At 41.9% G+C, this 13,023-nt stretch overlaps 1 protein-coding gene and 1 long non-coding RNA gene across 3 annotated transcripts in view; one reads left to right on the top strand and one right to left on the bottom strand.

The window, feature by feature from the left end:
- The window catches only part of LOC148677495 (melatonin receptor type 1A-A), a 27,830-nt gene extending 18,650 nt beyond the window's left edge, over positions 1-9,180 (bottom strand). The window contains exon 1 of the mRNA XM_088640431.1: positions 8,997-9,180. Coding sequence (XP_088496557.1) covers positions 8,997-9,180 — 184 coding nt within the window. The remainder of the gene's footprint in view (positions 1-8,996) is intronic.
- LOC148677494 (uncharacterized) lies at positions 7,789-13,023 on the top strand. 2 transcript variants are annotated; one of them, XR_015940228.1, is made up of 3 exons: positions 7,789-7,964; positions 10,711-11,494; positions 11,719-13,023. It is a non-coding gene; the product is annotated as an uncharacterized LOC148677494 (long non-coding RNA). The 2 variants fall into 2 exon arrangements; XR_015940220.1 differs by having other exon boundaries at positions 7,798-7,964; positions 10,711-10,816.

The following is a 13,023-nucleotide window of genomic DNA, read 5'->3' as shown; positions in this document are numbered from 1 at the left end:
AATGCTGCTTGCTTAACTATATTCCAGAAACTCATAGATCTGCGTTTTGTCTGTAATCCGTCCGCTCAGAATTAAATAGAATATGTTTCTGAAACAGGCGGTACAGTGGCTAGCAATGCTACCTCCCAGAGCTGGGCGTAACGGATGTCAGAAGGGGCGAACCGTGGAGAGGCAGGAGAGCGGAAAAAGACCCTATGCGTAGCGGCGAGACAGGGGTTAGCCCGGGCTCAGCAGTTCAGGAGTCGTAAGAAACCTGTGCCCTCAGGCAGCGGACGTGGGGCGACCTGGTGCTAGGCAGGCCTCAGGACATCCGAACGTCAAAGCTGAGCGAGGAGCAGAGCAGAAGCAGGAAGTAAATAGGCTCCACAACAAGACACACCAGAAAGACATGAATAATCACAGGGAACTAGGAACAGGAGAGAAGTAGAGTGCCCTCTAGGTGTACTGGGTGTGATACTGGGGTCCTGAGTTCTATTCCTGGGGTGCTGTCTGTGTGGAGTTTGTATGTTCTCTGAATGTTTGCATGGGGTTTTTTCTAGGTGCTCTCGTTTCCTACCACAGCGCAAGGACATACTGGGGGGTTAATTGACTCCTGGGAAAACTGGCCCTGGTGTGAATATGACTGGTTGCGTGTTTGTCCTGAAATGGACTGGTGTCTTGTCCAGGATGTATCCTGCTTTGCACCCGTTGCTTGCAAGGATAGGCTCTGGCTCTCCTGCTGGTTAAAGCAGTTTAAAAAATGGATGGATGGATCTCTCTGCTCTAATACTTTGAATACTTTACTTTATTTCAGAAGTATTACATTTATTTACATTCAGCTACTAATCTGCATCAATAACTACAGATCTTCTAGGGCATAAGGAATTATCCCTTTTAATATCTTACTTCCCACTGGATAACCTCCAGTTGTTTTTGGAAAGACACCAAATATTTTCCCTCTTAGGTTGTTAAGATCATGCCAGACACAGTATTACCAGTGTGTATTTATTACTCATGGGTGTAACTTCTTATCCTGTTACTGTCTGTCACACAAACCTTCCTTTCTAAACCTAGGAAATGCTGATTTCAATAGGGCAGATTTTGCAACACTATCGCAGGATTTCAGTTTACTAAAACAAGAAAAGACTGAAAGGTTTTAGCGAAGGCTAATTGAATATCAGTGAAGACATGACCAGAAAACTAAGACTGAGCACTGCTGTAATGCAGAGACAGGACAACAGTCAGTATACAGTATAGAAACTATTTTAATTGGCTAACGTGGAACTTCAAAAGTCAAAGCTTGAATAGAGTGTCTCTCCCATAACTGTTCTTATCAGGGCCACTAGAAACATAATGCACATCATGCATTTGGGCCTGGAGTAAGACTTTCTTTGACTAAAACACAATTTAGTTTCTTTCACTGTGACACCTACCTCCAGTGCATGTCAATATACCCAATGCTCTCTCATAAAAATATTAAGGTCCTTCATTATAGCTAATTAGTCAATTAAAGAACGAATTGTCACTTACAGGAAACACTTTACTGGAGCAGGCAGAGAACCATACCATCTTCAGTAGTACACTAGATAAATGTCACCTGCCAACTACTGTCTATTCTTTTCAACCTGTGCAACCTATGATTAATACCATTCATATAAGGTAGGTTGATCAGCCATTTTGCTTTCACCAGATCTAGACTCTTCTCCCCTGCACAGAAAGGGGTGACCCACTAGAAAACTGCCGTCATCCCTGCTCCTACTGTACGTGCTCTCTGACTGCCTCAATCCAGTGCAGTTTTCCTTGGAGGGAGCTGGCCTGATTGTCTGACCTCATGTCACATCAGGGAGACTGGAACTTCAGAGAGCCACAAGACCTACTGTACTCAACTGAGCGAATAAAAAAAGAGACACAAAGAGACAGAGCTTACTGCCCAACTTTAAGAGCACCTATGTTGGCGTGCCGATGGTTACTGTATGTGGGGGGTCACCGGTTTGTACTTTTGGTGTGAAAAGCAGAAATTGTACTCCCGTAATTTCTTGGTAACATGTAAAGATTCTATATTCTAGCTAATGGGGGTTAGCCAGTTTGACCCCCTGTCTCTTAAACACAGCGCTGTTTGAGAAGCCTATAAATGACTGAATTTCCAAGCGGGACAGCTGGCCCACACCCAGCAGCTTCAATCCCAGGACGCGTCAGCAACCAGAACAGGGTTTCTGACCTGCCAGCAACACCTGAATGCAGGAGGAGTTCACTTCGTCATCTTGCATCTGGGAACTAACACCTTTGAACTCTATAAAAGGATACATCTGCGCTCCCCGTAGTACAGCAAATAAGATTTTGCTACTGCTGGGCTCAGTTACAAATTATGGTCCACACTGGATGCCTTCGCACAATTAATAAAGGTTTTCAAGACTGTGAATCGGTCAGTGTCATTATCGCTGCTTTTCAAAGTATTTACTCCACTGATAACCGATAATATCCTGTTTGTCCTGCAAAGTGTTTTCATCATGTTCTGTATGGGAAAAACTGCTTTTCCAAGTTTAGTTTTCTAAATACGCTCTTCATGTCTCTGCGCAGTGAGTTGAGAAGACCCTTGAGGCAAAATAGATGCTGTTTGCATACAAAGGCTATTGTATAATACAGGGACCAGAGATTCAATTGCTTAGGAAACTGGCTAAAAAATGTCCTTTGGAAAGGCATTTCATTTTTGGTCAGTCAAAGGAAAGTTTAGGTTAGATCAATTCCATTGTAGTTATAGGGAATGTAACATTGTAATCTACTGTATATCTTCAAGTAGAAACCGATCAACCTCATTTAATTTGATATTTGATGAGGCTGATTTTAGAGGAATATTACACATTTTAACTCCAAGGAGACAAATCTAAAACTGCCAAAGAACTTAAATTAGATGTACATAGGGCAATGGTGTGTAAAGTGTATGACAGTGATACAGTATGTAGCCTTGAGGTATCCTTGAGTGCCCCATGTTTCTGGTTTTCATTCAAATTTGTACCTTAATTAGTTAATTGTACAAATTAAGTGGATAAGAAGACATATCAGATGTGGTTTCCAGGTCTTAATCAGGTACTGAGTGATAGGTGTCTCTAAACCCTACAGGAAAAGGACTATAATGATGCAAGTCTAGACGTCTATAGCATAGCTGTATGTTCCTTTTCTGACAGAGTGCTCCAGAAGGCCTTTGGGTTGGATTTTGATGATGTAAACAGGAAAATAAGTATTTGATGTGTGTCATTATGGTAAGAAGTTGTTGAAATGTATTTCGCCCCTTGGTTGCTGCAAGTCACTTCATATTAAGGTATCCACTCAATAACTAATTAGAACAAACAGCTCAATATCTGAGTGATAATCTCAAGATCCACTCGATTTAGTTTTCTGGGGCTTAATCCTGTGTTGAATTCACTCCTATTTGCAATGAGTGAAGATATCACACAGACTATTCTTACTAGTGTAAAGACAGGCCAGCCCATTAAAGTCATGAAGAGATGTTTGATGTTGCTACATGACCTCATGCCATCATGTGCTTTCTCTCATTAGTCTCAGGGTAGCAAACCCAGAGTAGATCAGGATCAGTCTGCAGAGCTGTCTTTCTTTTTAACACCCTTGCTGTCTTGCAATCCAGTCGAAGTGGTTATGCAATGTTCTTCCAAGCTAATTTTGCATGCAGTGAGCACATTCAAATTAATAACAAAATGGCTTCTATCCTTCTGGATGTAAAACCCTTACATGACCCCAGAAAAAAAACCAACAACTGCACAAGCTGGAAGTAATTACTGATGTGAACAGTGCCTGTGTTTTCCACACACCTCAACTATCACTTCTTTTTTTACTAGTACATTGTATTGCAAGAGCACTGATGTAGCTTTTGTCTGTTGTGCTCATAGAAATGGTTCACATGCAGAGTAATACATCTGTAAAAACGTAAATACCTACAGTATGTCTGAACTGATCATTGGCAATACACAATTTGTGCAGCATGCCATCAGCGAAAATCCAGTAGAAATCAACCTTTTTACTTTTTGAAACTAATTTAACAGTTTGTTGAGTTTACAGTGTTTAGTATATTGCAGAATCATTTTAGGACGAATTGTGAAGCTCTTTTATCTTTTTTTTCTCCACTAACATACTGGTATTCGACTTTGACACAAGTACATGCTTGAAAGGTCTGTTCTTCCCTTATTATTAATGCATTGGTGCACTGAACATGAGTTGGAAAATAGAAGCTGGTGCTATTGAAAGTGGTTTTACATGTTGTTTATCCTGAATATCAACTGTCAATAACTCCAGTTACTAGTAGATATAAGTATATATTTTCCTCCATTCAATTTTTCATTTTGTGGGCTACAGACTGTTGTTATGCCCCTAAATAAGAGGCCATCAGCAGACCTGGCTCATCGACAGGCAGACCACTTTGGAATTATTCTAACGTAACAGCAGGAATGCTTAGACTGAGTTATTTACACAGACAGGAGGTCATGATGTTTGAAATCTAAAAACTGAATTTGTTTAACAGCTGCAATAATAAACAAAAATGGACTAAAAAAAACAAAGCCTTTTTTGTCATATATCCATCTGCAACATAAACATTGCATATGTCGGACTAACCTTATGCTGCATAAATCATTCTGCCCTGGACTAGTAAAAACTTAAATTGTCAAGAAAATTACCTACAGACTACTAACTAAATGCTTTTGAGGGGAATTAAATTGATTGAATAATGCTAATAAACTGAGAACATATTGCATATTTGCATGGTACCTAAATGTTTGTACTTACCCAGCAGAATTACCCTATTCTGTATCTTGCGTGCAGTGGACACTGTCTTGAGTATTTCTGCACCTGGCAATATTCTTTCCTCCCTCTCCGTGAGCAGTTCTAATCGTGTTGAATTCCAACATTGTTTCTGAAGCACGATCATCTTTCTTCTACCTCTAAACCCGTCTGTTCCCAATTCACTTTTTTTAGCTCTGCCTCATTCCTACACAGTCTGCTATGCAGAATTAAAGCACACATCAAACATTATTATGTTATAGTTACAATTTCTCAGTGATCCTATCACATATAGGTTTTAGAACATGTAGTTGCACATCAATTACAGGCTCACACGACACCTAATGATTTGTTTGAACCATTCTAGTCTGCTTTTCGCTCTATTTATAGTACTAAGACTGCTCTTATCAGGGTTGTAAATGATCAACTTTTTACATCTGGCTTGGAAGCTGTAAGTATCCGTATGCTTCTGGGTCTTAGTGCAGCTTTTGATACAATAATTCATTCAGTGCTGCTCGATTGCTTGCAAACCTTCTTGTCCATTACTGTCTTTAACTGGTTCTTTCTTGTCTGACTGGCAGGCAGTATTTGTTTCCCTTTGTTCTCATAAATCCCCTATGGCCCCAGTCAATCATGGTGTTCCGCAGGGTTCAGTCTTGGGCCCATGGCTTTTTGTTATTTACATGCTTCCTCTCGGTCAGATGAAATGCAGACAAGGTCTTCAGTCTCATCGGTATGCAGATGATACTCAGATTTATACTAATCCTTTTCCCACTCCGATCTCCCGCCTCCATCATTTATCTCTTGTCTCCGCGAGTTCAAACTCTGGTTGACACCAAAATTCCCTGAAGCTACTGTAAATAGTGACAAAACAGAACGTTTACCGGTGGGCAGCAAATCTCAGCTGGATAAACTCAAAGGTTTCACAGTGATGGTGGATGACTTCCCCCATTCACACATCAGCTGTAGCCAGGAATCTGAGAGTCACAATTGGTCCTCTCCTGTTTTTGGAGTGCCAAGTTAAAAATATGATTAAGATATCTTTATTTCACCTTAGAAATATTACCCGTATTAGGCAATTTCGATCAATGTTCGACACCGAGTGTTTGATTCACACATTCATAACACCAAAGGCTTGATTTCAGCAACTCTTTTCTCTATGTGCTCTCTAACACTCTTCTCAGGAAGCTGCAAAACTGTATGTCCAAAGATCGGCAACTACTGTAGATTACGAACACACACCAGACACTGGCAGCATATCACTCCTACACTTAAGTCACTACATTGGTTGCTTATAAAGTCATGTATTCGATGATATAATGTTATTGTTGACTTTTAAGACCCTAAACAATCTGGCCCCATTGTACATCTCTGTGTACATCATGTTTACTTTGCCTCCTGTGGGCTCCGCTCAGCTGAGGCCAGTCCTCTGCTCACTGCGCCTGGGACTAAATCTCAGACTTTTCGTGACACAGTCTGCTTCTCCTGTTGCTGCTCCACTGTCATGTTATGACCTTCCTCCAACTCTGCGACACACATTCTTTGACTCTGTTCAAGTCTAAACTCAAAACTCACCTACTTATTAGGGCTTACGGTATGGCTGGTTGCTCTGTATGCTCCTTTTAAATATTTTATTTTACTTTTTGTTTTCTTTTTCTTTAGTGGTATATAGACCATACTTGGTTTTTGAAAGGTGCTTTATAAATAATGTAATATCACACCTTCAGTACATACTGTACCTCTCCAATCTCATTACTCAGTAAAATACTTGCAAACATAACTGTATTACTTTTCGGCATACACCTACAGTGTTGTTAAACCCCTTAAAGTCTATTTTCCAGTTTTACCCAATGACAACATTTTACAGCAGTAAGTTTAAGCTTAAAATTGTTTCCCAGAAAACCAGAAAAGCAAGGAAACTAGAAAATCAGCAGTTAAATAAAATTATTAAATTTTTAATAGCTCTTTGGGGTTAGTACAGGCGTCAGTAACCATTGCCTCATTTAATGATATACAGATCCTCTGAAGTTTTCATTTGTGGACACAGCTGCTGGCTTGTGAATAGATTATGTAGAATATAAAAGTGGCTCTTGTGCTACTGCTGAAGAAGATCTTTTAAGAACTTCAGAGGGAATATGGGAAATATTCTACTATATGTTGTCCAAAAAGTGAACCCCCTTAATCCCGAGTTTTTTCATTGCTCACACAGTTTAATTAACCACAGATCTGTTGGAGTGCTTGACTGCTTTATTGCTGCTGCGCTGAGCGATGTCATAATTATCAAGTTCTAAATGTCAGATTGATATGGAAGTAACGGGACAGAGAGCTGACATCACATGACAGGACCCCCCCGCCGCCACACAAACCGAGACAATTCAGATCGTGTCCACAGCTCTGGACTTCTGAAAGAGTGCGCCCTGCATTTCATATTGATGGATAAAATCTATATCAGACCTCTCATAAATATCATTGCTGATTTCGGTAAAAGCCTCAGATGAAAGTAAATCCTGTCAAATTCCTTTTCCCTTCAGCTGACATTTCTAGACATACTGTACAGATAACTTCTCCACCAGATCAATGGAAACTACTGCGTGTACTAGCAGAATAACTACTGATAAGAACAGCAGTAATAACGGTCACAATCGTGTCGGGTATTAAGGAAACGGGTAGCCATTTACTTATTAGTAGCACCAATGAATAATTTGCAATTTAAAATCAGTCTTTTACGGTTTTGCTTGCTCAATCACTCCATCTTCTGTTTGTTCATTTCGTCCCGTGTTACTTTTTGGGGGGCTGGGGGGGAGTACTTTACCTGTTTAACGTTAATATAAGAAATTCTTCATAATAGGAGAAAAAACATATCATGATCCTGAACAGCACTATGTGCTTTAGCGCCGGTTTAAGGCAAAATGACAGGTATTATGAATAGGTGATGTCCAGGGGAAGGACAAAAAGACGTTATTTAATGACAGAACTGCTTAGTTCGTGTATTTCGGTTTCCAGCACACTCTGCTCGTCAGCAATGTCTCGCCATTTCTCGATGTCAGCGAAGTGATGTTGTCGCATCTGGCCGCTGGGCTCTAGTTTGGGTTCAGCTACAGTACGACGTGCACAGAAAATGAGGTTTTGTATTATCAGGTATCATTACAAGGGTAGGGGGGGAACATGCGCCCGTCTTCGTCTTCACGCTTTGCCCGGTAGGTTTATTGTGTTTCTGGGCCATATTATGAGATGAAACCTGCGCTTTTCTAACGAAGACACCCGTCTTAAAGGATTGCATCTTATCGCTCGCTGTCCACCGCACACTTGGCCATTGAATTAGCGAACCCTGACATGTTGCCCATTGCTTCGCTCACAGATGTGCCTCCTGCTCCCTCGCTGGAAATACGCGCCTATGACATTTGCTCGCCGATCACCGCTTACCAAACCCGTCAGCATCCCGCTCCGCTACTTGAGAAAACACAAAATCGGCGACAGCCTTAACTACCCTAAAACATGCTCGGCAAGCACCCCTCGTTATCTGCACGGCCACATCGAGTTTGACACACCACGTCTTCCGACAACGGAGAGAATCTCAGGTATACGGAATGTACAGTACAGTGAAAGTGAATAATGCATTAAGAAAACTTTAATTTTACGCGTCGGAAATCTTGTACCCATTTGTTAGTTAGCTCTATGCTTGGTAAAACAAGCGCTTGATGTTTTTACTCGGCATGTTTATTCTTTTTCTGGAAAACAAAAAAAGAGCTGCGGTTTCTTAATTCGTTTACTTCTTTCTTCCCCCCATATCCGTCGTCATTAGCATCAGTTCGCAGTTTTGGAATTAAAAATCTAAATTATTAGCAAAAGGAAGGAAAAAAAAAACACTTTACAAAAATGCCAAAGGTCTTCCCCACAGGGATCTCCGGAAAACCCAGTAACCATCCAGGAGGAAAGTTCATAAATAACGATGTCGAGTACAGTTCATTCGCAGAACATTTAAATCACGAAATAACATCATACGAGATGACCATTACTTTTGAACTTGGATAGCCAGTAAACCGGAATGTCAAAGTCTTCAAACGAACTCAAATGAGCCTTCAAAATCGCATCATCACCATCAGCATCATAATAATAATAAACAGTGCTTACAAAGTCACAATTAAACTGCAGTATCAACATTACAATTCAATGGCGAATTCAGGCCTGCCACATGAAGGTACACCTTGCTAAACGTGTTACCCCCTTACCTGCATTCCTTAGTTTCTTGTTCTTGTACACGGAGAATATAACCAAAAGGTTTCCCAAAATATCAACCACGATTGTAAAGATCAGAAAGCTGCCCAAAGTCGTAGCGACCCAGGGGGGGCGATTCAAAGTTAGCTCCCGGGGGACCAGTGAAGTGGTGTTCAGATAGCTCCCATTTATTCTCATTTTACCTTGTCTACTTTACTTTCTCAATCAGCAAAAGAAATCATGTGTCCCGCGTGTCTTCTAAGATGTGAAATCAAAGCTGAGGCGTTGTTCTGCAATGACCTGTTCCTGTCGCCATGGTGTAACTTAAATCCTCGGCTTGCCAGCTAACTTTTTTTTGGGGGGGGTTTCAAGTGCACATGTTGTCGGAGACTACACTGTTACAGCTTTGTGTCTGCCCATCACACTGTTGGTATGTGACATCCAGCGCTATCCTCTCGGCTTTCTTCGATTTGTGATAGAAGTGGAGCTGCCTAGCACCGGGGAAGCGCTGCCCCCTTGTGGACACAGTCGGCAGATGCCGGAGCGGAACCCTATTCGCGTCTATGAATTCCTCCAGCTACTGTAGTTCACTCTTCTCCACGCCCAAACCACAGATCAGTAGTGATTCGGGTGCTCGTTCAGTATTACTTCACAGTCGCGCATGCTTTATGCATTCGGGTATTGGTTAATTCATTCGTCTGTGGCAGGAAAAGAGGAAAGACATGGAGAAAGTACATGGAGAAAAAATACCAGCTGTAATCTACTGTATAAAGAAAAACAATCGATTTCTTTTAGGCTATTGGAAAGCGAATAACTGAACAAAACGAACTGCAAACACCTCGTGTTTATTGTTATTAGCAGTAAATATAAAGACAAAGAGATGTGTCAAAATTGCCCCGGGTTGTAAATCATAATTAAATAGCTATGCATTGAATTTAACACGTTAGAAAATGTGAAGCCTAAAGTGCACGATTTCCATGAATGGGTGGTGGGAATTTTTAATTCTTTCTAACGAGACATCATCTCAGCGTCACAGTCAGCGATTGCCACTAAGAACAATGAGGAAAAGGGTATCGGCAGTAAACCTGAAAGACTTGCGCTACCTGGGCTGGTTCCGTGCGAAACACATCTGCCCCACGGTTCCTCTTCCAAACCTGAAACCTAACATTACAATACGGTACACGGACTGCTCTGAACACGGACTGCACGACTGGCTTCCAGTAAAGAGCGAGTGTACAGGATGTCCGATTTCCATCGGATAGAGATGCAAAGGGAAGAGAAAACAGTTTACAAGACGACGTCGCGCTTCAGATGAGTTCCAGCAGGGTCTGCCGAGTCCCAGTGTCCCTCCTGGGTGATGAAAACCGAGCTGACTCTTTGAAGACCCGAGGACAATCGCAGCAGGCCAGTCTGACAGGCAACTAGAAACTAGAGGTACCGCAAAGGGCCGTCGGTATCAATAGCCTTCACGCAAACCAAATCGTGCCTCTTCTCTCAGTGGAACTAGTAAAGGTTTATGCCACGCCGAAAAGACAAGAAAAGAAACACGACGTTCCGGCTGTGGAGCCTTCTCCGACTCCTTCTCTTTCCAGCGGGGGATAAACCTTTACTTGTTCCTGTGCAGCCTACGCATGCAGACGCAGCTCTCTGCTTGAAGCTCTCCTCTCCCTGTTCACTAAGAGCAAGAGCTAAGCGTACTGAAAGGTTTGTCGGGTGTTTTACTCACAGCAAATGTGCCTTAACGCGCCTGGCAGAGGGCTGAGCTCCTGGCCTCCGGACGAGGGGACGGAGACGCGGAGTCGAGGAGGAGCAGGGATCCAGGAGACAGGTGAAGGTGATAACTGGATGACGTTTAGTAACTTTTTTTTAAATGTAAAGAAATGACGTCAGGGGCGATTGCGAACGACTGACGGCTGGGTCTGATTGAACGTGGCCATTTTCTCCCCTCCCGAACTTTCCCTTATAAACTCCATTTTCGCGGTGGCGGGCATAAAATGTCAGGACGAGCACAAAGGGCACAAGGTTAATCAGTTAGACAGTGAACTGGAAACCACAGGAGGTGAGGGAGTAAGTCATCCATCACGTATAGACGAAAACGTCAGCCCCTCACTAATTAACTTACGTTAACAGACAGGGAGGATCTCCAGTGCCCAGGCTTGTGCTTGGATACTGGCCCACTGCCTCGGCTCGTGGGAAGCGAGGACAGGCTGCCCCGGCCTCTCCTACTCACTGGGTCAGAGATTCTGTGTACTGCCTCTTCTCAGACTGGAGGAAGTGAGACCTCCGTTCTTAGTGGCTCGAGTGATAAATAACAGGTCTTCCTCTTAGAATCTCTTACTCTTCCCTTGGCAGCCTGATGCCTCCAAACCATTCCTTATAGAAGGTATCGCTGCACCTCTTCCTTGACAGATTCCAGGGACCCAAGGCACTGCCCCTCTTTCCTGTCTCTTCTCTGTCCTCTCTGCGTTTCTGTGCCCTGTACACACTTTCCCAAGCAAGTGTGAGGATGCAGGTGGGTGTCCACGAAGGACAGTGTATGTAGGCTCCCGAATGTCAGCTGTGTATTTGTTATTGTGTGAAAACAATAAAAGGTTGGAAAGAATCAGTGGGGTTAATCTATACATTTTATAGTGTAATTAACGTTTAACTGTGTTATGTTTTTTCAGCAAATAACATACATTTGTAAAAACAGCTGCATCATTGTACCTTATGACACTTTTTTATTTTCCCTTTCAGACACCAAGGATAAGACAGCTAAAGAGACACTAATTGAGTAAAAACAACAGTAATAGAAACACTTCTTCTTTCCCTGAGCCTCTTGTCTTTAAATAAAGCTTCTACACTCCTGCCTGCTTCTGGAGGCATTGCTGACTCATTTGGCAACAGTGTACAAATATGTTTATTGGCTTATGTTTGATGTTTTTATGACACACACGATCTTCACCAGAGGAGGCAATACCGTTATTTTTAATCAATTGGGATTTTGGTTTCTCCTCTTCGGCAAGGGAGAGATTGTCCACATGAAGAATTTTAATAACAGCAGGTATTTCCTTCACGCGGTGTTCAGCACAGTCCCTTGGCATAAAAACCATGAAGCAAACCCCATTTCCTTTTGGGAGAACAGCTGTATCGATAATGTTCTTTCCGGGCTTGTTTGAAGGATGGGTTAGCTGTTCCATATACCTACCCTACAAGCCTAACATACAGTAAACCAGAGTTTCATTACCCCGCAGGTTTCACCTTTTTATTCATGGTCTTTCTGCACGTTCTCTCTGCACAGCTCTTGCAATCACCAAGCTCTCTGTGATCTCCCCTCTCCTCTGTGATCGTTACTGCATGCCTGGCTTCAGTGTCTGGCTGCTGATTGGATAGTGTCTCTGCTTCACCTGCTCGACAGCCCACCTGGGGCATAGACTGTTATGTTATCAGGCTGACAGTGTAATGTCTTGGTTAGGCTATCATCTGATGGGAGATTTATGCTGTTAACATTACTCATATTAATATAAGATTTCAGCAGCCCCAAGAGTCAAATCCTATTATGTGTTTGTCAAAAAAAAACAACCCACAGTAATATAAACACTTCTTCTTTCCCTAGGCTACCAAGCTATTTTTCTTTAAATGAAACTGCAACTCTCCTGCCTGCTTCTGGAGACGGGTACAAGTTAATAGGGCCACACTGAATATTCTTCACAGGATTGCTGCCTTCACAAAAATGAAGGAAAGATTAAAAAAATGTTAACTGTGTACTTTATTTGTTGCAATGCATTCATTTAAATGACCTAAAAGTGCAGAAAAACAACAAAAATGTGCAAAGTAGACAATTTCAGAACTCTGCAGTCAGGCTCAAGTTTACTGATGTGGGAAACCAGACAAAAGTTCACAGAAGTACTGTACTGTATGTATCTCATATTACATTAACAAACATCTTACTTGGAACTTAAGAATTTTTGTAATGTGCTATAGCTTATGTAAGCATGTTCTGTGAAATGACACTTGGCACTTTTTCTTGTATAAAATTAAATTTTATTTTGTGCAATAAAA

This window comes from Lepisosteus platostomus, chromosome 1 (assembly GCF_059453375.1).
Source record: "Lepisosteus platostomus isolate fLepPlt1 chromosome 1, fLepPlt1.hap1, whole genome shotgun sequence".
NCBI classification, from domain to species: domain Eukaryota; kingdom Metazoa; phylum Chordata; class Actinopteri; order Semionotiformes; family Lepisosteidae; genus Lepisosteus; species Lepisosteus platostomus.
The sequence above is the reverse complement of the archived record's forward strand: the minus strand, read 5'-3'. Positions and strand labels throughout refer to the sequence as shown.